The sequence below is a fragment of the Phallusia mammillata genome, chromosome 2, assembly GCF_965637545.1.
Source record: "Phallusia mammillata chromosome 2, kaPhaMamm4.hap1.1, whole genome shotgun sequence".
In the NCBI taxonomy this organism is placed as follows: domain Eukaryota; kingdom Metazoa; phylum Chordata; class Ascidiacea; order Phlebobranchia; family Ascidiidae; genus Phallusia; species Phallusia mammillata.
Genome location: NC_137253.1, coordinates 26,545,768 through 26,573,638, shown reverse-complemented (window position 1 = coordinate 26,573,638; position 27,871 = coordinate 26,545,768). Strand labels below are relative to the sequence as shown.

Here is a 27,871-nt window from a genome sequence, read left to right as displayed (position 1 = left end):
ATATTCCAGATGTTTCTGATTGTGGAGACGAGCTGACTCACCTAATGCATTTTTCCTAAACCACACAACCGAGATGCGAAAGGTGTTTCTATTTTTTCAAATGTTGGTAAATTCTTTTTTCGATTAGCAAGCTTTTACCAAAAAAACGATGTTGTATCGAAACTGTTTGAAAACAAGAGTTCCTGCACTTTTTCAACATTCACTGTTTTAACGTTTACAAAATCGGCAACTTAAAAAAATATTACAAATAGTTTGTGGTGTGCTAGAGTTAAGCAACACTTTTTATTGAGTATTATTCAAAACGCTTTACACTACCCTGGGGCACCACTTGGTGTTGGTCTAAAAATATCGGTTTTCATTTCCAATCTCCAAAGTCACTACATGCCCTGCAGTTCCGTTGGCGCCTATTGCGGTAAAAACGGTACGAAGGCTCCTGCAGAAGCTGCAGAATTCCGTGGTTGCATTTTAAACAGTGCACAAATAATTTTGTAAATACCTCCAGGCAGTAAGGCGATGGCCAAAAGTTGTCAAAACACCGCTTGCAATCACCGTTTATAGCCTATCGCATTGCGCTACCTTTTAGATTTAAGTTCGTGGTTCCTTGGGTTCATGGTTTTCGTAAAACTACTAACACAATAATAACTCACAACACACAAGGTTTGCTAAATTTTGTTGGTTGGCACAAAGAGCATTTGCAAATATTTGTAAGCAAATTGGGTGAAAATGCTAACGGTTCTGGCTTTTAAGTTTAGGGCGAGGTTTTATGATAAAAATATTAATTAACCCAACTTATAAACGTAGTTGCTAACCCTACAGTTAACTCCTAACCATGTCCCAGTTTCACTGTGTAAATAACTGTACGCTTTACGCCATGTATCGGTATTTAACAAAGTTTGTCTGTTGTTGGTTTTATGTTAGTAGCTCTACCCAGGGTTTTTTAAGGTTTGGTTTGGGTGACCGCTAGGTAGTTTTATGAGACCGCAAATGTTTCATTTAAATACCAAAAAAACAGCCAAATCCAAATTTTGGGAAACCGCTGGAGAAATTTGGGGGACCAAAACACCTTAAAAAAGCACTGTTCTACCTATGATATTCGTGCTCTGCTACTTATAGCCTTGGGATTCAGGACCGACCTAGATAGCCTCTCAATTTGGTTGAATTTACTTCATGCAAGGACATTTTACGGTAAGAGGGACGTAAACCAAGTTTTCAAAAAATGTTAAAGTTACCTTTGTTAACTTGTTAGTGTGCATTTTCGGGCAGAATGAATTCTGACAGCACACAAATTTGCGTTTTAGATTTATTTTGCGAGCTTACACATTTCTTCTTGCGTTTATAGTGACTGTCTAAAATCCGTTGTGAAGAAGGTAATTAATGTGTCATAGCAATTTTGTGTTTCAATTCAAATGCAGCAGCACGCCCTGCAGCGCTTAGTTACCTATTTTAGTCAAAAAACGCACACGGAGGCTTCTGCAGAAAACCGCAAATTCCCTGGTTTCGTTTCAAGAAGCCCACAAATAATTTGTAAATTCTCCTCCAGGCAGAGGAACGATGCCCGAAAATTGTTACAAAAAACGCCTCCAATCACCGTATATAGCCTGTCGAAATGAGCTTCGGCATGTAGTTCTGAGAAAACACCATCGAGTTAACATGTTGATTTTCTTCTTTACGTTGATGTTAGCACTGTTCGGTCGGAGCGTTAGTCAAGGTAATGATGCTTATTTCTACCCGCATTTATAAACATGCTTTCTTTGCTTGGTATGTGTTTGTACGATTGTAAGTTTGAAGTTTTACTGTTGGTGTAGTCCAGGGGTGTCCAAACTTTTTTTTAGCGGGGACCAATTTTACCAAGTGAAGACGCCTGCGGCGGGCCAACGTTTTTTAGAATTAGAACACAAATTTACGGGATTTAAGGAAATTGAGGGATTTTGTTGAGTCAGCACCTTCCTTTTTACCGGTAAATGAAGTTCCATGGAAAGCTTTTGCGTGATGTAGCGTCGCCAAAACCCAAAAACCTAGTTCCAAACTATGGCGGACAATACGCAACACAATTCAAAAAAACAGACGCGGACCACTTAAAATGCCGCCGGGGGCCGCATTTGGGCCGCAGGCCGCAGTTTGGACACCCCTGCTGTAGTCTGTTTTACCTCTGTTTATTGAGAAGTAGATCAACAATATCAGTTGTGCATAAATCTGTTTTACGGTCCTGGTCTTTAGCATGCAACATGCAACACTTTAAGATGTTTGTCGAAACTTCACTATCGCGCAAAAGTTTAGGCTAAAATGCCTTTAGAAAAAAGCCATTTGTCATCCAAAGGCTGCTTGTAAAAAGTTACATTATTTAATTATGTATGTATTCTTTATGTGGAAATGTCGCAACATTTATGTGAAAATGTCGCAACATTTTTCGGTATTGGTTTGCTTGTCGCAACCGATGCTTGGGTAACAACTGACCTGACCTAATTTAAACTGATGTGATTGATCGTTAATTTTATGGTGAACATATGGGTTTATAAAGCACGTTTATACAACACTATTTAGTCACATACTTAATATATGATTAACATTAGAATTCAGTGTTATTTATCCTGATGAAGACGACCTGTATAGGACGTCGAACGTCGGAATAAAAATACACTCGCCAGAAGAGCTCTATAAACTTTATATCATTAACCCTTTGGATAAAATTATCCAAAGTGAGCATATTGTGTGTTTTTTAAATCACATGCTTTTGGAAACATTTTAAACTTGATATAGTTGGTCAATGGAACGCAAGTTGAAAAACTGGTAGGTAGAAATGCAGTTTTTAGCAGATAAAGATTTTTTAAATCGTAGATACCAAACTGATTGGAGTAGACATTTATCTTATATCCTAACATGCGTTTTCGTCAGCGTGTGGTGATCCCCCTACTACTGGTGATAGAACTTTCACCCCAAAACTGATTTGGATAGACATTTATTTTTTTACGTCTTTTTTTGTTTATCCACCATTCGGGAAATGCGGCAAAACGACAGATGGCACACTATTTTGGTCGTTATTTTTAACATTGTATCCGCTTGCAGGATTGTTTAGGCGTACGAACATTCCATAATGTTAGATGACGTATGTAAGAGTAGCCCGCACATGATGACCTTTGTGGATGTTCCGCAGGACTTCTATCATATAATAATTTTAGATCAACTGGAAATAGTTGCATATAACTAATTATGGGTCCCCTTCCCTGAAGGGGACAAATATTGTTTTTGTCCGTATTTTTTTTCTTTTTTTCTTTATTCTTTTTTCTTTTTTCATTCTTCTTTTTTCTGTTGTTTTGTCTAACGCTGGTTTGTGAGACGCGTTTGGTCAAGAAAGTGTGCTTTAAATTTATTCAAATTTACAGAGATGTTAGTTAATAATCCAAATTTGATCCTCCTGAAGTTTGACCCCGATTGACCCAGCGGTTCACCAACAGGCCCCGAAAACGCAAAACTGTTAAAGAGGCGGTATTGACTAAAGTACAGCGTCTTGGAGTTTCATGCTTTGTTGTTTGATGCAATGTAAGGTTTTTTAAAGAATTTTGTTTCATTTTTTCGGATTCACCCATTTTTCACACCCGAAATATTCGGTTTCAGTATTAGGCCAGAAATACAACCCTATGGTGCAGAAATATTTAAAAAATTTAACAAATGTTTGAGCAGGGTATTCGTTTAGTATTTAAAATTTTGCCAGTTACCTTTATAACTCATAATATATGTACGCTATCAGTCAGATATAAGTCCCGAGGGAGGAATTCACGGGTTTACGATTGAGGCGGCAGAGCTGGAGTGTTTAGCTTGACGTCCGGACAGACGTTTTACGAGACAGTCGTTTGGGTGATTAGAAATCAGCTGTTTTTGTGTGCTGCAATGCTGTGTCGCTTTGACTGTCCCGGACTAGCAACCGAGTTAGAAACTTGTAAAATTAAAGACTGTCCGCGTAAGTGAAACACAGTCTGAAACGCAACACATTGTAAAAGCACTATATTTGAACGTTTTGCGTGCAGCCGAGTATTCGAATTGGACCTCTTGGGGAACTTGTACAAAAACGTGTGGAGGTGGAACGCAAGATCGAAAGCGAACTTGTTTGCAGTATTGCAGTAAAGACGAAGTGCAGTCACGGTCGTGCAGTGATACACCATGTCCAGGTAAATGTTTTTTGCTTTTAGCCAGAAACGTTTATGTGTTTGCTTTGTAAAAATCGGAAAGAAAGTGGTCACTTTTTGTCAGAAAATAATCAATTGTGAGAGCACAAGGTTAAAAAATATTTTTAAGTCAGTGGTGTCTGTTCTGTCTGGAACAATGCACTATATTTTCTGTTCAGTTTATTCGTGGCTGAGTTGGTCAAACTGGGGCGACTGTACACCTACATGCCGACAGGGAGTGAAAATCAGACGACGGAACTGCAACTTTGGCGTGCCGTCAACCTGTGGCAGATTATCGGTTGAACATCACTTGTGCAATGAAGCTGATTGTCCAGGTAATTATTACATGCGTTGTACTTTTCGACAGCGGAAATCTTGCGGTTGATTTGTTGTTCAATTTTGGTCATGAGTACGTTTGGTTTTTGAACCGTCACAATTTTCAATCATATAGATGCTCTCATGTTTTAGTGTTCTCCTGGTTGCCATGGACAACGTGGAGTGCGTGTACGTTGCCATGTGGTCGGGGAACGAGGTCACGTTCCAGATCATGTAATATTGGCCAGGAAAGCAATTGTGGATCGAATTGGAACGAAAATGAATACTGCAATGACTTTCCATGCAATGACGGTTGGTTTGGGACTAATGAAGGAAAAAAAAGATTATTTACAATCCAATTAACCAAAGTTGGCCAATTAACTTCACCTGCAGCATCAGTATGTTTGCTCGCCACTAAAGTTTTGGTCTGACCACGGCACTGTTTCAGAACCTTACTAACTTCAGATGTGCTGGTAATAAACTGTTCTCAAATTTTGAATTTTTGTTTTAACTCAACTAGATATTGCGCAAATTTTTGTAAATACAAATTTCATAAGACGCAACAGGGCGTCGCAGCGTACCTCAGCCTAACGTATTAACGCAACGAAAAAGTTTATACAACAACTTTAGTTTCTTTCCATAAACCTTGCATGACATACACGCTGGTTCATTTACCCCGAAAACAGAGAAAAACGAATATTGCCACTTAAACTAACATTGGTAAAAGCTATTTTAACATTCAATTCGCTGGTAAGACCTTTGTCAAAAATGTGCAGCAATTCAATGGAATGATTGGCTGAGCTGGGGATCTTGCAGTCATCCATGCGGGAATGGAACTCGATCACGGTCAAGGATTTGCAGTTCTGGTCGTCCGTTCGATTGTGGAACAACTGCTAGCGAGAGTGAAGAGTGTAACATGCATGATTGTCCAGGTATTGTATCATCGTAGATTACGTTTTTTGAGTCACCTAACCTAAACTAAACAGCGGAGAAAAACATACCTTTCCTGTGTTTGTGAACCGTGGCCAAAATAACCCACAAAACTATTGCCCAATAGCGGGTTTTATGAGTTTTAGTTTACAACATATGTTTTCCTAAAGATATACAGTGGAATGAGTGGGGTCCCTGGACGCCTTGCACAAAATCGTGTGGAGACGGTGGAAAGCATTCAAGAAGCAGAAGTTGCAATACTGGAATAGACACCGATTGTGGAAGTGAAGAAACCGAGCAAACTTGGGCTTGTAACACAGATGCGTGCCCCTTTAGTAAGAATAAGATACCTCATTTACGCAAAGATATTTAACACTAGCTTATTTATTTTTTTCTAGTGTGTTTACTTGTAATTATTTTTAAAGAATAAAATTTTACTTTCATTGTTTGCCTAAAGCGTAAAATGTATCCATAAATTGGAAGATTTTCGGCTACTAGATACTTTTTTCCTACATTATTTTAATCCAAGTAACCGGTTTGTGAATTCCTCCAAAGTAAACCGCCTTGAAAGTAAAATAAAGACAAAGGAATGTTGAACTAAATCGTGATTATGCACAAAGCATTCAATTACTACGTAAATAGAGATACAAACGTTTATTTTTGGACATAATAGGTTACAGATGGAATGAGTGGACCCAGTGGAGCCCCTGTACCAAGTCCTGCGGCTCCGGATCACAGACCCGAACACGGACTTGTCCAACAGGACAGCATGATGATTGTGGCACCGAGTGGAGACAGAAGTGGAAATGCAACACTAAGAATTGCTACGGTATGCGCTCCCCCATGTTATTACGAGCAAAAATCCGCTTGGGCACATACGTATCAATTTTGAAAACAAATACTTTGTTTAACGGTTTAGGACTTTTTGAAGAGATGACTTTTTCCAAACGATGAACATATGGGTTTTTTAAGCACGTTTATACAACACTATTTAGTCACATACCTAATCTGTCAATAATACTTTGGAGAAAGGGAGCAAACTGATTGTTTTCTAAATCACATGCTTCTGAGAAACATTTAAACTTGATGTAGTTGGCAAATGGAACACGTGGAATAGTTGGACAAGTTGTTCAAAAACCTGTGGAGAAGGATCGCGGACACGAACAAGATCTTGCAGTACCGGACGGAATTCGGATTGTGGAATAACTTCCATCGAAACTTTATTGTGCAACAAGTTTGCATGTCTTGGTTAGCTCAATTTGTTGTCTGTTTGTTTTAAATTCACGTATCGTTTTAGATATGACCGTTTGATAAGTCACCTGAGAAATGCCTGACAAATAAGATACACACACGCCTGCTAATTATTGCTGACCGACTGACATAAAAAGCTTATTTAAACGAAAAACGGGGGAAATATTTCAATTCTTTTAACAAAGCACGTTTACATTCTGTGATTTTGTTTTGAATTTAAGTCCATCTTTGAAAATATGATGTTGTCTGTTACTGGGGCGGGCCACCTGTAGGTTATTTTAGTTGTAATCTTTACTAATTCTTATCCCTTGTCTTGCCCAGTTACTTAAATCATAAAACAACACATGGCGTTAAAACTGTCTTGCGAGTTTAACAATTGCCTGTATTTACAATATGCAAGCTTCTTATAACTTAGATGCATTTTCGCTCAAGTCACTATTCAATTTGGTATACACATCCAGACGTCGATTACCCTTTATCGCTTTTTATGTTGCGAATTTTAATAACTGGTTGTCATGTAAGCTTAAAAAATTTTCGTAGGTTGGAGCGAATGGTCCAGATGGAGCAATTGTCCTGTAAGCTGTGGGAATGGAACAAGGTATCGTCTAAGAGGTTGCGATGTTGATTCGTGCGAAGGTGATAACAGTGAACGAGGAATTTGTGTGACAAAACCATGCCCGTAAGTAAGCTTATATACAATAAAATTGTGCAACACATTAATTGACTGCACGTGAACTACCTCGTGTTTTAGTTCGACCATATTTGTTGTTCACATTTTTATCTTCACTCAAAAGCTCCATGCAAACAAAATGTCAAATGTTCAATTCACAGAGTCTGCGAGGAGTGTAAGTGCGAGGATACAGGAGCGAGATGCAGTCAATTCAAACCTTACTGTTCGGATATCCCGAGTTACGCACGCGAGTATTGTCCCAAAACTTGCGAATTGTGCCCAGCATGTGTGTGTGAAGGTTGGTTCGTAGCTTAACTGCCCACAGGACTAGCTTTTGTTTTTTACTAACAAAGCAAAACTTTTGAAACGAAGTTTTCATGGGTCCTATTTCTTGTAGGGGATACATATAGTTTTCATTTTGAATGCAAAGGTTTTGAATGCAACATAATAAAAACATGTAGGTGATGTTTGAAAGGTAACGAAAGTGAATCATATTTGCATTTACACGTAAATATTAATGAAACAGGCTGCACAAAGTGGACACTGTCTCGACCTATTTATAAGGTCATCATTGCGGCTGCGGTGTCAAGAGATCGTCCGTTTGAGCTGATGTATTACAAATAAACAAAAGGCTAATAATGGAAACGTGCAGTGACCCGAGAAAGTATTGACCCCAAACGGTATCTAAGATTAGTTCATAATATTATTTTAAATATAAAACCTCACCCTAATAGCCCTAAACGTCGGTGTCTTCATATGTTTTTAGAGACCAACTAGAAATAATTAATTTATATATAGTACAGTAAATATAATTTCAAGCACATTCAACTCATTTTTTTTTGCTCCCACCGCTTCATTAAATACATTATCTTTATATAAGTTATTTTCAGGATGTGGTGATCCCCCTACCATTGCTAATGGATATTTCACTCCAACACCTCCCTACACACCAACGAAAAAAATTACTTATACTTGCACCAATAGTTCTACACATACTCTTGAGGGAAATGGTACAATTACATGTCAAGAAGATGGAATATGGACTGCTGGTCCAGCCTGTGTTTTAATAGGTATTTGTCTTTGGCGATGGCAACGGTTTTTCTGTAAACCACAAAACATACCATTATGACGTAATAATAACAAAAGCACGTTTAGCATTTAGGTAGTACACACCAGGACTGCCAACCTAGATATTGTATAGCAAGATCCAGATAGTTTTGATTAAGCCTAGATGGAAAAATTGGGATCTAGATGATGGCTATAAAATCTAGATCCTTTTTTAACGTTTGTAAAGACCATAGTAACAGTACAAGCCTACAAATGCCTCAACGTTATAATGTTATAACAGTTTCAGAAAAAATAGGGAGATGAAAAGGAAGAAGTAAAGCTTCTTAAACATTTAATATAGAGCAAATTATATTAAAAACCTTCATATGTGTTGGTGTTGGCTAATATATCATATTAAATTGGATTATTTTGTGTTTAGATATATTTCTGGATGTTTTATTTTTCTATCTAGATAACTCTAGATATTTTTGAGGCCAAACTAGATTGTTTCATTCAAACAAAGTGGCAGCCCTGGTACACACAGGTCTCGAAATAAATGTACAATAATTGGCCACATTCTACAGTACAATACAAAAACTTCCATTTACTTCTAATAAGACCAGTAGCAGTTTGAGTACACATTAATTCAAGTTAAACAAATTAAACAAGAACAAAAGAGATACCAAATACTGTTGAGTAAGCAGTCGACAATTTAAAGAGTTCACCAATGCTGTTGAGACGGGTTCGCGAGCAAAAAATTGCACCTCGTGCACATGTGCAACATAGCGGTTGCCATCTGCAACATAGCGGTTGCTGTCTGCAACATAGCGGTTGCCATGTGCAACATAGCGGTTGCTATCTGCAACACAGCGGTTGCCATGTGCAACATAGACGTTGCCATCTGCAACATAGCGATTGCCTTCTGGCACATGGCGGGTTGACATGTTGCACCTTTAAGTTAACGTGTTATTCACCTGGGTGAACTAGGTGCAGTTGCTGTACATGATGTTTGCGCTTTGTCAGGTTACACAAGGTACGATGTTTAGGTGGTAAGGTTTGGTTATTGCAAGTTATTGTCAAGAATATTGTTCAAAAGCTTTTCTTGTTGGCTCTAGCTTAGCACTTTGACCAGGTAGTACACATTGCGCGAGGTTGTTGTATGAGGTAACAGCGATGTTGCGCTGATTATTTTTGGACTAAAGGCTTTATATTGGCCTGCCTTGACCTTGACCCCTTGGTCACTTGCTTTTTGGACAGCAAGATGAATATTCTTCATCGCCACACCCTGAACAAGGTTTTATTGTATAACTTATCAAATTGTATTCCTACAATTTTTTATTTTTTGACAGATCACTTTATCCAATTTTGTGGGCATGGTAGGTGCATACAACAAAGGAGGCAATCATTGGAACCTGTTGGTATAATTTAGAAATAATAAATTGTCTTAACTACAAAGACATTGAACAAACATGATCATATACTCCATATTGCAGGTTGTCCACTGGAAAACACAGACTATAACTTTAATTGATCCATTTTATCCAAGCCAACCAAATAATTGTGAAGCAGTGTCGAAATTTCAGTAAGTTAAATCATATTTTTATCAGACTACCACTATTCAATTTTGCATTCATACACCTTTTATTTGATTGCAAAAAGATCTTACTTGTTACTTCGGAAAAATAAAAGTGACGCAGATCTGCAAGTCACCACATACCAACCGATAAAACACCCAATACAACAAGATGCACACAACTGTGGATTTTTTGTCTTGAAGGTAAAGCTCAATAACATAAAAATCCGTTGTTACAGAAAGCAATTGTTCTGTTTCAGATTGCTGAATGCTTGTTTAATGCTCCAAAGTTGGACTCCACCATTCCATTTCAAGTGTACTTTCCAAGTACTAAAAGGGCACTGCAAAAGAGCAGAAAACAGTTTGCAGAAAACATTTTAAATAATTCAGGTAATCACTTTTGAATTACGCTTTAATAAATGCTTAAAACTTGACAGCTGCCTGATAATCCCAAGTGTCTTTTTTATATTGTACAAACATAAGGGTAAAATAATATACACAAGTACAATGTAATGAGGTTTAACGTTGAAATTAGTCATGAACTACACTTCATTAGCCCAGTCCCCTTTTGGTTTCAAGGTTAAGGGACCCACGCGTTGTACATGCAATCTAGGGTCAGATTATGGCTCTATATGTTTGGCTAAATGTGGGGGGGTTTCCATACCTTTATGCTCATTTCAATTTTTATTCAGATAATTTAGGTAATCTATGCAGCCAGTGCGGAAAAGGTTCACAAATTGGAAAATGGGTAAATATTCTCTCTGCCCAATATGCTAATTTACGAAACTTGTAATAAGTGTATGCCATTTTTTTAGATTGGATGTGACAGATGCTGGAGGTGGTACCATGCAAGATGTATGGGAATTCCAGAAAGTTTTGCTACATCCGTATTTTGGCCATGTCCTATTTGTATTTAACAGCTTTTTGATTGTTCATTTTCTTTTCTTATTACCTGTGAAATAAATAACAAGTAGGCATTAGTAAGGATAGTTTTATTTTGTGCATGCAAAGGGATTGCCAAAAAGGAACTAAGCTTGCTAAACCCTGGGGGAGGGGGTTAATGTTCAGATGTATGTTCACAAAAATTGCAAGTGTTTTTGCTTCTGTTGTCAAGTTTCCATCTTGCAGTAAGACTGATCCTTGCACTAAACTTCTGTGTCTCTAAGCTCTGAACGGAATTTACCAAGTTTACCAGTTCAAACCTTGATAAACATCATGTTTTTGCATGTTTCTTGTGTTGACAAAATAACTGTTAGTTAAAAATTAGCGGTCCAGCGTGAAAAACGTCAAACTGGATTGATCTGTCACAAAATGTAAAACTTTTTCACCTGCCGTTCAACCACAAACCAAAACCCGACTATAGTACAGAAATTCCTGTAGCAAAAGTTTTTTACCAAGTGGAGCTGTAATCATGTTGAACACGTTAACAAACCCAAAGCTTGACTAAATATCACAGAAATAATAGCAAAAACTAATTTTACCACGTCTGGAGCTGTAATTATGTTCAACCGGCACGTTGCGGTTCGCAACATAGCATGTTGCAGTTCGCAACATGGATGTGCAGAATGTGCACCGGGTGGCGTGTTTGCGCCACGACCTCTGCTGATGCTGTTAGCCTTATATAGTTTCACTACAAACAAAAAGACACAAGCAATTAGATTAAATTCACTTATATTAACTGCAAAACCTGCAACTTACAAAAATGCGGCGTTCAAAGCAAAAACTCTCTCGCGGATGAATATTTCAACACCTCACCTCCTCTAGCTTAAACGAAAACTTGAATCGGCCAAGCGAAACAATTAATTCTTGCTGTAACAAGGTGGTTTGGAATCACAGAAACATTATAATTTGATCTCTAATACCTGTTTTGGGCTAATATTCTAACATGCTACGGGGGTGGTACTAAACACCGTATTTTCATGCTTGTATGAATATTACCCCAAAATGCATCTAAGGTCGGATTATAATGTTATGGTAAAAAATCTATAACCCCAACACTAAAAACCCTAACCGTCAGCATTTTCATACGCTTTTAAGTAGCTTGCATAATTTAGAGTAGCCCGCTAATGATGACCTTCATGAACACACGACGGCCAATATATTTGGTGATCAACTGGAAATGGTTGCATATAATTGATTTAATATTCAGTACAGTAAGTATAATTTTAAGAAAATTCAACTCATCAAGTTTTTTTTTAGCACTTATAGCTTCATTGGGTAAATTAACCTAACATAAGTTATTTTCAGAGTGTGGTGATCCTCCTACTATTGCTGATGGAACTTTCACTTCAGCACCTCCCTACACACCAACGGATACAATTACTTATACTTGCGCTAATAGACATACACTTGAAGGACGTAATACAATTACATGTCAAGAAGATGGAAGATGGACTCCTGGTGCAGCATGTGTTTTAATAGGTAAGTATTTGAAAATCATTCAGTCTATTGACAGAAAGCAATCCAGTTGACAGAAAGCAACCAATAACACCCATAGTAATTGTGGGTTTAACTTTGGCATAAATGATACAAACCAAAGTACTGAGAGTATTTGAACTGAACAGTATCTAACCCTTCAACAGGCAACATTAGGCGAAATATATATATTCCATTGAATTCATTGACAGATTTCGTAACTTGGAAAATGCTTTCCATTCTCAGTTATACAAACCAAAGTAAGTTGTGATCTGGTACAATTAATATTCACAACTTTCTTACTTTTTGCACATTACCATACTGTTTAATCTGTAACTACTGATTGTCCAATCCCAAATTGAAAGAATCATTGCAGTGAATGAATCTTGTTTGTGGCCGCAGATGTTAACATACATCTAATATATTTCTGATTTATTGTATGTTAGTTAATTAATTATTTAATGTTACAAAGTTTCTGATGAATGAAAACAAGCAAACTTTTACTAAAATGGCAAGCTTTTTCTGTGATTTGACTAGAATTTGCTAAATTACCATATAAAATATATTATATGAAGATATTGTTTGCAGATTGTGATTTTTTAACTTGTTTTACAAAATTTTGACTAAATGTATTTACCTTATTGTTATTATATTCTTTTATGATCAGTTTGCAGTAACCCTTAATCATTGGTACTGATGTTGTCTATGGGTGGGTTGCATATTTTCTTCTTAAAAATACTGTCAGTTCGTATCTAACAGTTTGGAATGAATGGAACAACTGGTCATCCTGTTCTGAAACATGTGGGCCTGGATATCGTCGCCGGTCGCGAAACTGCAACACTGGGGATGTTCAAGACTGTGAGGGATCTTCAACAAACGTTGAGTCATGTAGAATAATTTCATGTCCAGGTAAGGCCTTTGCGTTACCTTATTAGGCCACTTAAAGTCAAAAACTTTCGCTGTTGCTATTATGTTGCAGAGACAACTTGGCTTAGTTGGGATCCATGGTCATCGTGCAGTAAAAACTGTGGAACAGGACAGACGACGAGAACACGACTTTGCAGTACTGGAATAACTGGCAACTGTGGAAGTGAAAACTTAGAGAGCTTGCCGTGTAACACTGAGGAGTGTTCAACTGGTAGGTAGAAATGCAGTTGTTGGCAGTTAAAGATTTTTCAAATCGTAGACACAAAACTGATTTGGATAGACATTTATCTTATATATATCCTAACATGTGTTTTTGTCAGCGTGTGGTGATTCCCCTACTATTGCTGATGGAACTTTTACCCAAAAACTGCTTTGGATAGACATTTATCTTTTTACATCATTTTTTGTTTTATCGTTTTTCATTTTGCAGTTTACAGTTGGGGTCCATGGACAAGCCCGACCCCATGTACAGAATCGTGCGCAGGTGGAACCACAACCAGAATCCGAGTGTGCAGTTCCGGATACACTCTGGATTGTGGAGAATACTCAACAGAAACTCTTCCATGTAACACTCTACCGTGTCCTACTGGTAGGTTAATATAGTCTTATAAATTATTATTAAGCTTTGTGTTAAGTTTTTTGATGATTTTTGTTTTTTGATAATATTGCTTTAAATTTGATTACCGATTTTACTTTACAATGAGTTACACTGACGTAGAAATAAATTGTTACTAAACTTCTCCCATTACCCTTGTCAATATCGGTTGTTTTGTCTATTTAAACAAGTCGATGGTTTTATTATTGCATAATTTCTTTTATTAATATCTGTGTAAGTTCATATGTACAGAGAGATAGTATTTTTAAGTCCGTTGAGTTGTAGACAGAGTGCCTGGCGTTACTTTTTTTATTCGAGATGTCATTTATTGGTTGCCATGTAAGTTTGAAAATTTTTTGGAGGTTGGAGCGATTGGTCTCAGTGGAGCAATTGTCTTGTGACCTGTGGAAATGGAACAAAGAATCGCCAAAGACGTTGCCTTGATTCATGCGAAGGGCTCGACACTGAATCAAAGATTTGCGTCGAAAAACCATGCCCGTAAGTTGCCTTTAATAGCTTCCACACATTAATTGACTACACGTAAGGTAGCTAACTCATGTTTTAGTTAACATAACATTTACTGTTTACATTTTTTCTTATCCGAAAGCTGCATTGCAAACAAAATGTCAAACGTTCAATTCACAGAGTCTGCGACAAGTGTAAGTGCGAAGATATAGAAGGAGCAAGTTGCGATCAATTCAAACCTTACTGTTCGGACATTCCAAGCTACGCAAGTGATTACTGCCCAAAAACTTGCGACATGTGCCCAGCATGCGAGTGTGAAGGTAGGTTTACAGTTGAACTGCGACGTAGAATCACATTTTATACTTTCAGGAAAAAATACAAACTACATTTGTAAGTTTTAGTACATATAATCGTTTCCCTTTTTCTGATCAGTGCTGGTTTAATAAAACAAACGTGTTGCATTTGTTTAATTCACACGCGTGACATAAAGTTAATCGAAGTTAAAATTTTGACGCCAAATAACTCAAAGGTCCCCAAAACGGTAAATTTTGAAAAAGCTACACGGGACTTCACAACCAAGGAGTTTCAGACATTTGTTTTATGACTTTTTGAACTTTTTAGTCAGATTTACCTATTGGTCACTCTATTACCCCAAACTGTTCGTTTTCAGAAGATATCAGAAATACAACCGCTAACGTGCTTAAATTTTAAACAGTTCCTCGTATTGAGTTCCATGTTTGCTGTCTCAAATGTTAGCTCCATCAGCCCATGATTACTCTTTTAGTCTCGAATATGTGTCAAAAACTCTTCATTAGCACGAGATTAGGTGGGAGTCATAAATACGTTTAAGCATAGCCCCGCGTACAACCAGGCATTGTTTTTGATGTTAAAATTAGGCTGTCACATTGTTAGATTGTTTTACCACGCTGTAAAAGGCAATGGCCTTCTTATGGTTGGTCTTGCTACTTTGCTGTCTTAAAGTCTACAGTAAATTAGTGCTGTGTAGTTGTATGTTTTTTCAACAATAGTTAGGCAGCGCTTTCAGATCTGCTACAAGGTTGCGTGTTTTGTTTTATTCACATAAACGCGTGAAACCAAACTTCGTGTGTGTGAGTTTTAGTGAAACCGCAATAAAACGTCATTATGAGGTTACTTCCGGTTTGGCTACGTCGCGTCGGTAGGTGGTTGTCTGTCAACATCTAGGTTAAACGAAAGACAATAAAAAACGGTTTGTCGTCGATTTGTCAGTGTTTGCTATATTATTTTGATTTACTGCCAGAAGTTTTTACTTTAAAACTGGTTTTGGCATAATATCCCAGCCAAAGCAACATTCAAAGGTTTAATTTTACATAACATCAATGCTTTGGTTCAGTTAGGTTATTAAGGGTCCCCCTCCCTGAAGGGGACACATATTGTTTTTGTCTATATTTGTTTTCGTTTTTCTTTCTTTCTTTCTAACGCGGATTTGCTCCCACGTTTTGGTCAAGAAAGAATGGTTCAAACTTTCTCAAAGTTACACACATTATAGATATTGGTCTAAAAATGGTCCATGTGAATTTTGACCCCGTTTGATCCCTCGGTTCACCCACAGCTCCCCAAAACGTGAAATTTTTAAAACGGCTATACCTGCTAAAGTACTTCATTTAGGAGTTATATGCTTTGTTGTTTGGTGCAATATAAGGTATTTCAAAGAATTTTGTACCTTAAAAAAGATTTACCTTGTTTCACCCCTTAAACCCCAAAATATTCGTTTCTGTCTAACGCTGGTTTGTTAAATGCGTTTGGTGGTTCACCCACAGGTCCCCTAAACGAAAAAATTAAAAACGGCTGTACTGACCCAAGTACATAATCTGAGGGTTTCATGCTTTGTTGGTTGGTGCAATGTAAGCTAGTCTAAAGATTTTTTTAACTTTTTATTGGATTCACCCATGTTTGCCCCTTAAACCCCAAAATAATAAGTTTTAGGCCAGAAATACAAGCCCCAATGTGCTGAAATGTTAAACAATTGTTTGCAGTAGGTTATTCGTTTAGTATTTAAAAAATTGCCTTTATCGGCCAAATAGTTACGCGTGCGCCCAAACACGCGTGTGGGGACCCATTCGCTTTTGCTTGCAAAAACAATCATACACGTGGACAAAATTGTGTATAGTATAGTAAATTCATAAATATCTTATAGAATATATAAAATGAAAGTATATCAGAAAGCCACTTTTCTAGTTTTAAATTTAGTTCAATAAGAAGAGTTTGTTTGGAAATTAAACTCATCCTGGTTGTTTTTGTAGCTCTCATCGCTTCATTAAATATACTATCCTGATATAAGTTATTTTCAGAGTGTAGTTATCCCCCTACTATTGCTGATGGAACTTTTACCCAAAACTGCTTTGGATAGACATTTATCTTTTTACGTCATTTTTTGTTTTATCGTTTTTCATTTTGCAGTTTACAGTTGGGGTCCATGGACAAGCCCGACCCCATGTACAGAACCGTGCGCAGGTGGAACCTCAAACAGAATCCGAGTGTGCAGTTCCGGATACACTGTGGATTGTGGACAAAACTCAACAGAAACTCTTCCATGTAACACTCAATCGTGTACTACTGGTAGGTTAATATAAAGGTATAAATTATTTAATAAACTAAACTTTGTGTAGAGTTTGTTTGAAAAACAAAATGGATGTTTTTGTATTGCTCCAAGCTTAATTACCGTCGATTTTACTTTACAATGCGTAACGCTGACATGAAAATAAATTGTTACTAAGCCTACCCAATTATACACCTGTTGATGTCGGTTGTCTTATCTTTTTAGAAAATGTCGAAGTTTAGTTAATGTATAATTTCATTTATTAATATTTAGGTATGTTCATACTTAGAGATAGTGTTTTCAAGTTCGTTGAGTTGTAAACGGAATGCCTGCTGGCGTTCTTTTTTGGACCGTCATTTATTGAATAATAATTTTCCGGAGGTTGGAGCGATTGGTCACAGTGGAGCAATTGTCTTGTGAGTTGTGGAAATGGAACAAGGTATCGCCTAAGACTTTGCTACAGCGAATTATGCGAAGGTCGTGACACTGAATCTAAGATTTGCGTGGCAAAACCATGCCCGTAAGTATATTACGATTATGTTTTGCGATATATTTATTGACTACACGTAAACTACATCATGTTTTAGTTAAACCATATTTGCTGTTCATATTTTTATCTTCACTCAAAAGCTCCATTGCAAACAAAATGTTAAATGTTCAATTCACAGAGTCTGCGACGAGTGTAAGTGCGAAGATAGAGAAGGAGCAAGTTGCGATCAATTCAAAAGTTACTGTTCGGATATTCCGAGTTACGCAAGTGATTACTGTCCAAAAACTTGCGAATTGTGTCCAGCATGTACCTGTGAAGGTAGGTATGAGTTTAACACAGGACCATATTTTTTACTTTCACACAAAATCACTCGTTTTTTCTGTCTTGCGCCGATTTGTTAAAAAAAGTGCTGCGATTTTTTTTATATAACACACGAAGTGAGCCGAAGGTATAGTCTTACTAAATTTTGACTCCGATAACCCAGGCGTTCAACCAAAGGTCTCCAAAACGTGAAATTTTGATAAAGTTAAAAAAGACTGCATAGCCCAGGTTAAACTTTATTGGTTGCTAAATAGCTTTTTTTGCATTTTTTAGCTTTTAGTCAGATTTACCTATTTTTCACGTTATTGCCTCAAAATGTTCGTTTTTTATGTTTACGGTCCTTAGTTAAGAAGTACAACCGCTAATGTCTTTTAAACATAGTTAGTAGTTTTTAAACATATTTTAAAACAATTTTAAACATAGTTAGTAGTGTTTGTCTTTCCAAATTTTAGCTCGACCAGCCTATTTAGTCTTATAGCTTTGAATATGTGTCAACTTTGTAATTCCACGAGTTGTGATGGGAGTGATCGATACGTCTAAGTTAGGAGAGGCCACCGGGCATTTTTTTATGTTTGTAAATATTCTGTTACATTGTTATATACTTTTCCCACGCTGTAAAGGGCGATGGTCTCTTTATGGTTGGTCTTGCTACTCTGCTGTATTACAGCCTACAGTTAATTAGTGCTGTGTAGTTAATTTAGTGCTACAGTAGTAAAACAGCGCAGATCTGCTACAAGGTTGCGTGTTTGTTTCTTTTACATTAACGGAAACCATACTTGGTGTATGTGAGTTTTAGTGAAACCGCAATAAAACGTCATTATGAGGTTATTTTCGGTTTGGCTACGTCGCGTCGGTAGGTGGTTGCCGGTCAACATCTAGGTTGGGCGAAAGACAATAAAAAACGGTTTGTCGTCGATTTGTCACTGTTTGCTATATTATTTTGATTTACTGCCAGAAATTTTTATTTTAAAACTGGTTTTGGGCATAATATCCCAGCCAAAGCAACATTTAATGGTTTAATGTTACATAATATCAATGCTTTGGTTCAGTTAGGTTATTATGGGTACCCTTCCCTGAAGGGGACACATATTGTTTTTGTCTATATTTTTTTTCGTTTTTCTTTTTTTCTTTCTAACGCGGATTTGTTCCCACGTTTTGGTCAAGAAAGAATGGTTCAAACTTTTTTAAATTTGCACACATTATAGATATTGGTCTAAAGATGGTCCATGTGATGACCCCGTTTGATCCCTCGGTTCACCCACAGCTCCCCAAAACGTGAAATTTTTAAAACGGCTATTCTTGCTAAAGTACTTCATTTAGGAGTTATATGCTTTGTTGTTTGGTGCAATATAAGGTATTTCAAAGAATTTTGTACCTTAAAAAAAGATTTACCCTGTTTCACCCCTTAAACCCCAAAATATTCGTTTCTGTCTAACACTGGTTTGTTAAATGCGTTTGGTGGCTCACCCACAGGCCCCCAAAACGAAAAAATTAAAAACGGCTGTACTGACCGGTAGAGCTACTAACAGAGGAATTAGTATAGCCCCTGGTTGAAATTTGTTCGATAGGTGGCGCAACGGAGCATAGACATTTACGGTGCCATAAACAAATTGCTGAGTCAGCACCATAAAAGCCTATGCTCCGTTGCGCCACCTATTTCAACCAGGGGCTATGCTAATTCCTCTGTTAGTAGTTCTACCGTACTGACCCAAGTACATAATCTGAGGGTTTCATGCTTTGTTGGTTGGTGCAATGTAAGCTATTCTAAAGATTCTTTTAACTTTTTATCGCATTCACCCATGTTTACCCCTTAAACCTAAAAATAAAAGTTTTAGGCCAGAAATACAAGCCCCAATGTGCTGAAATGTTAAACAATTGTTTGCAGTAGGTTATTCGTTTAGTATTATTAAAAAAATTGCCTTTATCGGCCAAATAGTTACTTTTACAGTCCATAACATGTGTACTCTGTCAATCAGATAGAAGTCTCAAATTTCAAGGTAGATTTCACTTGTTTACGATTAAGGACATGTGAATACAGCGGGACTCCTCAGCTTGACGTCCGGACGGACGTTTTACGAGACAGTCGTGTTGGTGATTACAAACAGCTGTTTTTGCGCAGCCATGCTATGTCGTTTTATTAAGTTATTCAGCTCATTTTCAGTTTTGGAAAATTGTGCTTGAAAACTGACCTTGAACGACAATATCAAGGTCAAAGCATGAGATTAAATTGAAAGTATTTTTCTGTTCTTATTTACTGTTTTTTGTAATTATATGACAATAATGATGCAAAAAGAATATCGACAAAACTTTTAAAGTTGGGTTAAGGCTAAAGTTGGTTAAGTTTTTCCTTAAAAATCTAAAAATAACCAGGATGTTTGTTTGCCATAAATCCTCACAAACGCGCGTGTGGGGACCCATTCGTTTTTGCTTGCAAAAACAATCATATGTGTAGATCAATTGATGTGTATAGTAAATTGGTAAATATCTAACAATGATTGTGCCCTATTTTTACTGTTACCAAATCGCATATGCATATGTGTGGGAACCCATTAGATTATGCTTACAGAAACAATCATGTTATAAAGTGCCAGGAAAAAGATAGGGACCCAATGCCAAGTATATATCCATTATAAATATAGTAAATGGTATATGAGATACATCGTTAAATATGATGTAGTATATATAAACTGGCAATATATAGGAAAACCACTATTCTAGTTGATATTATGTATTTGAAATTAGATGTTTGTTCGACCCAATTCAACCAACTTAATTTTAATGGAGAAGCTTCAACGATGTTCACGTGCAGTTCTGAGTGCAATTTTACGTCATCTCCTGTTAAAGGAACAGGAATATATACAGGGGATTCTAACGTATGTGCCGCTGCTATACATTATGGTCAAAATACAGGTTAGATTTGCAGATAAACAATCACTGTGGTATCGGTAACGTGACTTCACTTTCTGGTGCAAGTTTTTTTTTATGTAAATGCTGTTCCAAATGATAAGCTAGGAACGCTATTAATGTTTTGTATATCTGCAATAGGTCATTCTGATTAGCTTATTCTGTGTTAAGGTTAGCTTATTCCGCGCGGTAAAAGAATTCGTAGCAGCAAAACAGCACTAGAACGATCATCAAGTCACGAAAGCATCTTCGCGAAATAGTGTAAGGCGAAAGGGATCTAAATTGTAAGTCGGGCCGGTCTTTTTGGGCCGGGTTCGAGCTAGGGTTTCTTGAAAAAACGGACTTGATCAGGGCCTGACTTTTTAAATAATTTTAACCAGCAAAGTAGTAAGTTGCTGGGCTTAACTTAATGCCCAACAGCCACAAAACGCCTTGTTCAAACCTTTGAATGTCATTGTCTATTGCGTTTGTTGTCTTTTGTATTGGAGAAGGCAGTTATTTATAGACGTAGCATTCAAATTTTCGGCCCTACACGGGCTTCTCAAAAAAACATTCATTTTTGGACCGGGTTTGGGCTTCAATTTCAGGCCCGTTTACAACTCAGTAAAGAAGCATGTATATGGCCATGCGTCATTTGCGTCACTTCCAAATATGGTCACATGGCCATAAAAGACGGACATAAAGTGGCCATGGAAACGAAGTATTTTTCGATATTTGTAGGCATAATTTACCCAAAAAGAATTATTTGCAAAATCTGTTTGGCACTAAAAGCGTAGTTCACAAATACCATTTGAAGAATACTGTGTTTGCTTGATTAAAGGCGATGTCTCACCCAGTGGCGGCTCGTGCCTAAAATTTCTGGCGGTGCTGCTACAAATTTTAGCCGTTAGTGAACAAATATAAGTTTGCAATATATAGAAAAGCTACATTTCTAGTTTTCTAGCCATTGTTTTGTGTACAAAAACAAGTAATACAAATCTTAATTGGCAACTCCATTGTGACGTATTGTTTGTTACACAATAATGTACACGAGTGTAAACAGCAGACGGTGTCATTGGGGAAGTTTGTTTACTTGCACAGCGACGGACCAAACTCAATAACATGCAGCACTAATGTGGCACAAAAACACACGTGACACAGACTCAAAACGAAGCGGTTGTAAATACGGTAAAACACAACAACAGTATATAGAAAAAAACTTCTGTCGAAAAAGGTCGAAGTATTTCATTTGGACAACATTAAAGTAAAACTGGTCATAACAATGACTACTAACTAACACACTTGCTATTCAGTCATTAATATGGTCATGTATAGTTTAGGTAACGTATAGCCACAGTCAGCATTTTCAACATATTCTATGACACTTTACAGATTATAATTGCCACAAAAAAAACCAGCCGTAAAGCTTTTTATTTGTATCATAACTGACAAATTTAACAACCACATTACATTTGTGTCAGAACTTGTTTATTTAAACATCTTTTCTTAATTTTTGTGTACAACTAAGCTTATTAATTGTTTTTAATTTTCTTAACTGCTATACTTGCTGCTTTATCTGGTGGCAAATAGCTTATAATTCCTTTTTTTAAGTGCAAAACTCTCCAAGCTTTGAAAACTACAACACTCTCACTTAAATTATTATATTATTAAACATATTATTACCATGTTATTAAACCTTGTGCTTCTATTTTAAAACCAAAATGAATCAGAAAGGTATAGTTTGAGCAAAATAATCGATAGCTTCTTCCTTGATTTCCAAATGACAACTAGAGAAACTGTTTTTTTTTCTATTTTGTGCTATCACTGCAAGTGCAAGTCTTTTTGGGATTAATGGTGTTCCTTAGACAAGTTTGCATCCTTTTCAGTGTTGACAAGAACCGTTTTGCCTTTGAGAGACTCATGGAAATTGCTGGCTAACTGGCTTTTCTTTTAAAAGTTTCAATAACTTTTCTGACAACAGGATATGCTTGATGGTCTCCCCTGTAAAATGTTCATTCTTAAGAAACATTTCCTGTGAAGCAATTTAGCAGCTACTGTTTACAGAAACAGTACATGTCCATTATATCAATACACAAGATTGCACTTGGTTGCAAATACTGTCCACATGGTGTGTTAAGAAACCAAAAATTGAATTTGTCATCACTAAGGTATTTCAAAATTCCTGTGGCTTGTGCAGTTGTTTGTTCTGCTTTTAATATTGCCTGAAGTTCAATAAGGCATTTAACTTCACAGTCACAAAGCTATTTTTTTCTTTGTTAGCATTCAAAACTAAAACTGAATAGTTCTTGCGGTTGCTTATTCCTGCATGACATATTTGGAGTAGCAGATGTTTTATCACATTTTTCTTAACATTTTATTCAGGTTTTTATTATAAAGGTTTATCGTGACTTTTCAACCGGTTAGATGACCATTTTTACTTTTACTAGGTGGTAGATACACTTTTTAATCCAATGATCACTGCAAAAACTGAAGCGCACTTACAGTTACTTTAAAAAACCACGACTAACCTTTAAACAAATAAACTAAAAGATGGCAAAATAATTATCTAACTGTACTAACTGTCGAACTTAAGAATATAGCAAACGGGTTTGGTTTTGTTGCACAGCAAACCCGGAACAGACAACACTGAACTACAGGCCGGTTCTCACGCTGCGTGATTGGTGGAGCTGCGCGAGCCGCAGCACCCTGTCGCCTATTTCGCCCGGCTTGTAGCTTTTCCAAGTGCGCATGCGCACAAGTGCAAAACGTCATGAAACGTCACGATTAGTCATGAAACTGGAGCTGCAGTTTCACCATGGATAACATATTAATGCCATAATTTCTTTTGAAAAATGAAAAAATGCCGGTCAAAGCGGAAATTATACTTAAGAATAAAATAAGTGTCATGAAAGTTATCTGTAATGTTGTGGTAGGAATATTAAGTAAAAATATTTAGGGGGTGCTGCAGCTCCGCCGCACCCTAGCACGAGCGGCCCCTGGTCTCACCCGACGGTTAGGGCATTTGGGTTTAGGGCAGGTTTGAAATTAATAACAACGTTGAAAAAAAGAGAAAAAAAATCTTTATCACCACCATCGGAAAAAAAGCGTGTATGTCTAAACAAGATCACGTAAAAATTAAAACAGAATGCATCGGCAGATAGGTAAAGTACAGATATGAAGTGCACTTCGTATAATGTTAGCATAAGTTTTTTTAAAGGCAGATTGGTGTTTAAAACTAGGAACGTGGGCTGGTGGACAAATTTGTTGGTATCGTTAGTTTAATGGTGGTGATAAAGAAGATATGGCCGTCCACTGCATAGTCAGTATGTAAAAAGCATGCAAGTTAACTGATCGAGGAACGAGGACTAGATAGGGTTGCATCCGATGCATTTCTTATGACCTATACTAACTTTATTTTTTCCAAATTTTTACCTTATCCCAAGATTTATACCAATTTACTTAATTGACTAATGGCTGTGTATCGTACGATAAAATGGTTTCAAAAAAAAAAAAAAAACATCTCGCACGCTTTAGCATAGTCAGATTGTCAACGTTTAGAAAATTGGTCTGGCACGAAGTCATTACTATACTTATAAATAAACAGGGCAGTTTCTTGAGCTTCGTTTACTGCGACAAAGACGGTTTGTTGTGTTAACAATTGTTCAAGCTTTTAAAAACAAGTGTAGCCTTCTATTTGGGACAGTAGCCTACTTTCGTCATAAAGTTAAAAAATAAATCTTCACAGCAGGCTGTGAAACTTGTGTTCATTTTTCGTAGATGAACCATTTTCTGTGACTATGGTCGTTGGTATACCTTCATACTTGGGAAGCTCCCAGAATGGAATAACCAGCATCGCGTTTGTATCGCCATTGGTGGCGGAGCCGCTGAAGCAGGTTGCCATTTGGACGGCAAAGGTTTTGGCGCTATATGCGTTAAAGCGAATTATACACTCATATGTGTTTGGAGGTAAGTTGGCACGTTGCATATTTAAAGTGTGGTTCGAAACTCTTTTCGATTTCACTTCGGAATTGATTCGCCCGTTGTATGTTTCAAATTTTCTTACATGCTGTATTCTTGTAAAGCTGTCTGCGATCAACTCATAGGTCAGTGTTATACTGATATTTTATACCCAGAAAGGCGCAAGAAATTGAGTCGGGACACAAAACAAAGTGGTTGCACGGCCACCTTGGTGTGGTTCAGCGGTTCCAATTTGGGGTCGTTTACCACGCGACCTATACATTCCAACACACCAAGAGCTTGAAGTTTTACTTCAACCTTTTTGATAACTAATTGGGTAACTGTATATATCAAATTGCACGGACTGTTCGTCATGCAATGTGCATCACAAGTTATTATAGAAGCACTCGCTTATTTCCAAAATTATCAATTTTGTAGTTTGTTTGGGACATTATATAGATTTTGGTCGTTAACACAATCTTTTACTTTCCTGGGAAATATACAGTTAACCTCGGCAGATATTCAGTTTGCTCTGTGAATGTCGTAGAAAATTGCTATGAGGCCCCTACGAAAAATGTATCAGAAATTTGGTTTTGATAAATATTAAATAAATACATGTGTTTTGAAGATCCATGTGTCAAACGAGTCGACAAAATAAAGTTCTACGGAAAAAGCATCGGATTTGCATGTCCGAAAGGTTGCAGTGCAAAAGTGAAACGTCTTTGGGGTTCTGGGATTTACACTGACGACTCTTACATTTGTGCAGCTACATGCCTTGCAAACCTAACTTTTGTAGGCCTTCATCGTGAAAATGTATTGATTGCCACCACAAGTGATTGTCAGATCTTTGTTTAAGAAACGTTTTCATTTTTTCGACGTCAGGATTTTGCTATTAACGTCCGAGGATTTGATCCATCTGCTAATGGGATCACCAAACGTTATATTGCGTTCTTGCAAAATACGACTACCGCCTGTTTTTTTTTCCAGATGCTGTCGGTGGAAGTGTTACTGTTTATAAACTTGTTGGTATGGAGTCGTATATAGGAACGCTACGCAATAGTATCCGTAGTGAGTCTTGGAAAAAGTTTAAGGGATCTTTCGCTTTTGAAGGTAAAAGAATTTTTTTGTGAAATATATTTTCCTGAGTTTAATGCAATCACGCTGCACTTTTTTTTACAAAACAATAAAAAGTATTGGCATATTTTGTGTAATCAGCGGATATTCAACCTTTATTAACCCTCGTCCTGTTTAGCAACCATGTGTAAGCCTTATTCACAAAAGTTTTTTATATTACTAGAATAAACTATCTTTAATTACTTGCAACAACGATAAGTTACATAGAATATTACTATTTATTGAGCGTTTGTATTTTTTCTTTTGTGTTTTTGTGTCGCCTGTGTGTTCAATCTCCCAAACTAACTCATAACCTAAGACTAAATTGTTAAAAATGTTGATGTGTTTTATCCCGTAGACCAGGGGTCGCCAACCTTTATCACTCAAGCGCCATTGGGACCAATTTCACACGATGAAAGCCACAAAGCCGTTTTAAATTTCAAATGAAATACCACTGCAAAAACGTTTTTTGTCTCATGACATTCGACTTTTTTGTTTTTAGTTAGTTTATTGCATTAGGCACACTTAGTAAACCAGTCTAGTCAGCAGCAACAGCAATTGAAATTAAAACGTAGCATTGAATGTTATGTTTTTTTTCAGACGCTGACTATTATTTATTTGTTGAGCACTTATTGTTAAACAAATATTAACAAACAGGTATTGTTACTCGCGCGCAAACACTGCAAAACGTTGGTGTTAATATTTGTGTAACGATTCGTGATGTGTGTTTGCACTTGAGATTGTGTCACGTGTTTTGTGTTACGGTGTTTAGGCCAGCGTACAAAGGGACTGCTACAAAAAATATCAAAAAGTTTCTTTCAAATAAATGAAAAAATAATCATAAAAATTTATAATACCCAAATGTAATGTTTTACAGATTTATGTGTCAAACGAGTCAACAAAATAAATTTCCACAGAAAAGATTCCATCCAATTTGCATGTCCCAAAGGTTGCATTGCACATGTGGATGATCTTTGGGGTTCTAGGATTTACACTGACGACTCGTACATTTGTGCAGCTGCAATACATGACGGAAGAATAACAAGTAAAAAAAATGTTTTATTACATAAGATTTTCAATGCCTTGCAAACCTAATTTTTGTAAGCCTCCATCGTGAATATATTTATTGCCACCAAAATTGGTCGTTTCATTTTTCCGACATCAGGATAACTCCCATGATTTGATCCATCGGCTTAGTCAGTTATGGGATTAACAAAACTTTATGTTATGAGCTTGCGAAAACACTACTACCGCTTGCTCTTTCCAGATGCTGGTGGAAGTTTTACTGTTTATAAACTTGCTGGAATGGATTCTTATATAGGAGTGAGACGCAATGGAATCCTTAGTATGTCACGGGGAACGTTTTCTGGATCTTTCTCTTTTGAGGGTAAAAGTAATAATTTATTGTAAGAATAAATCTGGTTTAATGTTTTATTAAAAATTAAACCTATTTTCAAATAAACGCTTTTCACAAGTCTTGCAAAAATCGTTAAATTTCAGTTGTTTAATTATTTTTCGTGGAAACATACTAGCCGTATGACCAACATTCATTGTCAAGCAAAAGTAAAAGCCGTGTCGAAAATTTGAATAAATAAAAAATACCCACTTGCTTGTTAAGTTATATATGTAAGGGTACATAAATTTAAAGCACAAGTTTTCACTTGCATTAAGTAAACACATATCATCGATTTTGCATGTCCGATACCTTTGGTTTACAGATTGGTGCAAAAAACAAGCTGATCAGTTAAAGTTTAAGGGAACTGCTCCGATGACTTTTCTTTGTCCACCCGGTTGCGGAACAAAAGTAATTCGTTTGTGGGGAAGTAACCCCTACACCTTTGACTCTTACATTTGTGCTGCTGGTTTACATCATGGTGTTATTACAGGTAGCGGAGAAAATTGTTAGCATAATCCTAAGCTTATTAGCATTCCAAATCAATCATATTAAATAGCGTTGTAATTTACAGTTTGAGTCGAGTTAAATTATTTTTTTTATCAATGTGCTTTCTTCAACAAATATTGCTGTGGCTTACGATGAACATCCTATCCTTATTAAGACCCCCCATGTAATACCGAATATGCTGTGCTGCAGATAAAACTGGTGGACGGGTTGTTGTGACAAAGACCAGGGGACACGATTATTACAAGGGTTCCATGCTGCATGGAATTACTTCCAATCGG

The 27,871-nt window shown here is 36.9% G+C and overlaps 1 protein-coding gene and 1 pseudogene across 2 annotated transcripts; both read left to right on the top strand.

Moving 5' to 3' along the window:
• Positions 1-1,298: 1,298 nt before the first annotated feature.
• LOC145214735 (SCO-spondin-like) lies at positions 1,299-27,011 on the top strand (annotated as a pseudogene). The gene is made up of 25 exons (XR_013857106.1): positions 1,299-1,367; positions 1,541-1,708; positions 4,023-4,163; positions 4,340-4,495; positions 4,629-4,787; positions 5,252-5,407; positions 5,576-5,740; positions 6,079-6,234; positions 6,498-6,653; positions 7,197-7,335; positions 7,488-7,624; positions 8,217-8,396; positions 12,194-12,367; positions 12,529-12,621; positions 13,121-13,270; positions 13,341-13,499; positions 13,719-13,877; positions 14,246-14,381; positions 14,529-14,668; positions 20,480-20,647; positions 24,398-24,586; positions 25,206-25,352; positions 25,538-25,687; positions 26,568-26,735; positions 26,958-27,011. The product of XR_013857106.1 is annotated as an SCO-spondin-like (transcript).
• On the top strand, positions 9,559-10,926 carry LOC145215464 (uncharacterized). The gene is made up of 7 exons (XM_080084165.1): positions 9,559-9,667; positions 9,723-9,791; positions 9,867-9,955; positions 10,033-10,141; positions 10,186-10,336; positions 10,639-10,694; positions 10,762-10,926. Exons 1-7 carry the CDS (start codon positions 9,635-9,637, stop codon positions 10,861-10,863), a joined length of 609 nt encoding a protein of 202 aa, XP_079940291.1. The 5' UTR covers positions 9,559-9,634; the 3' UTR covers positions 10,864-10,926.
• Positions 27,012-27,871: the final 860 nt, after the last annotated feature.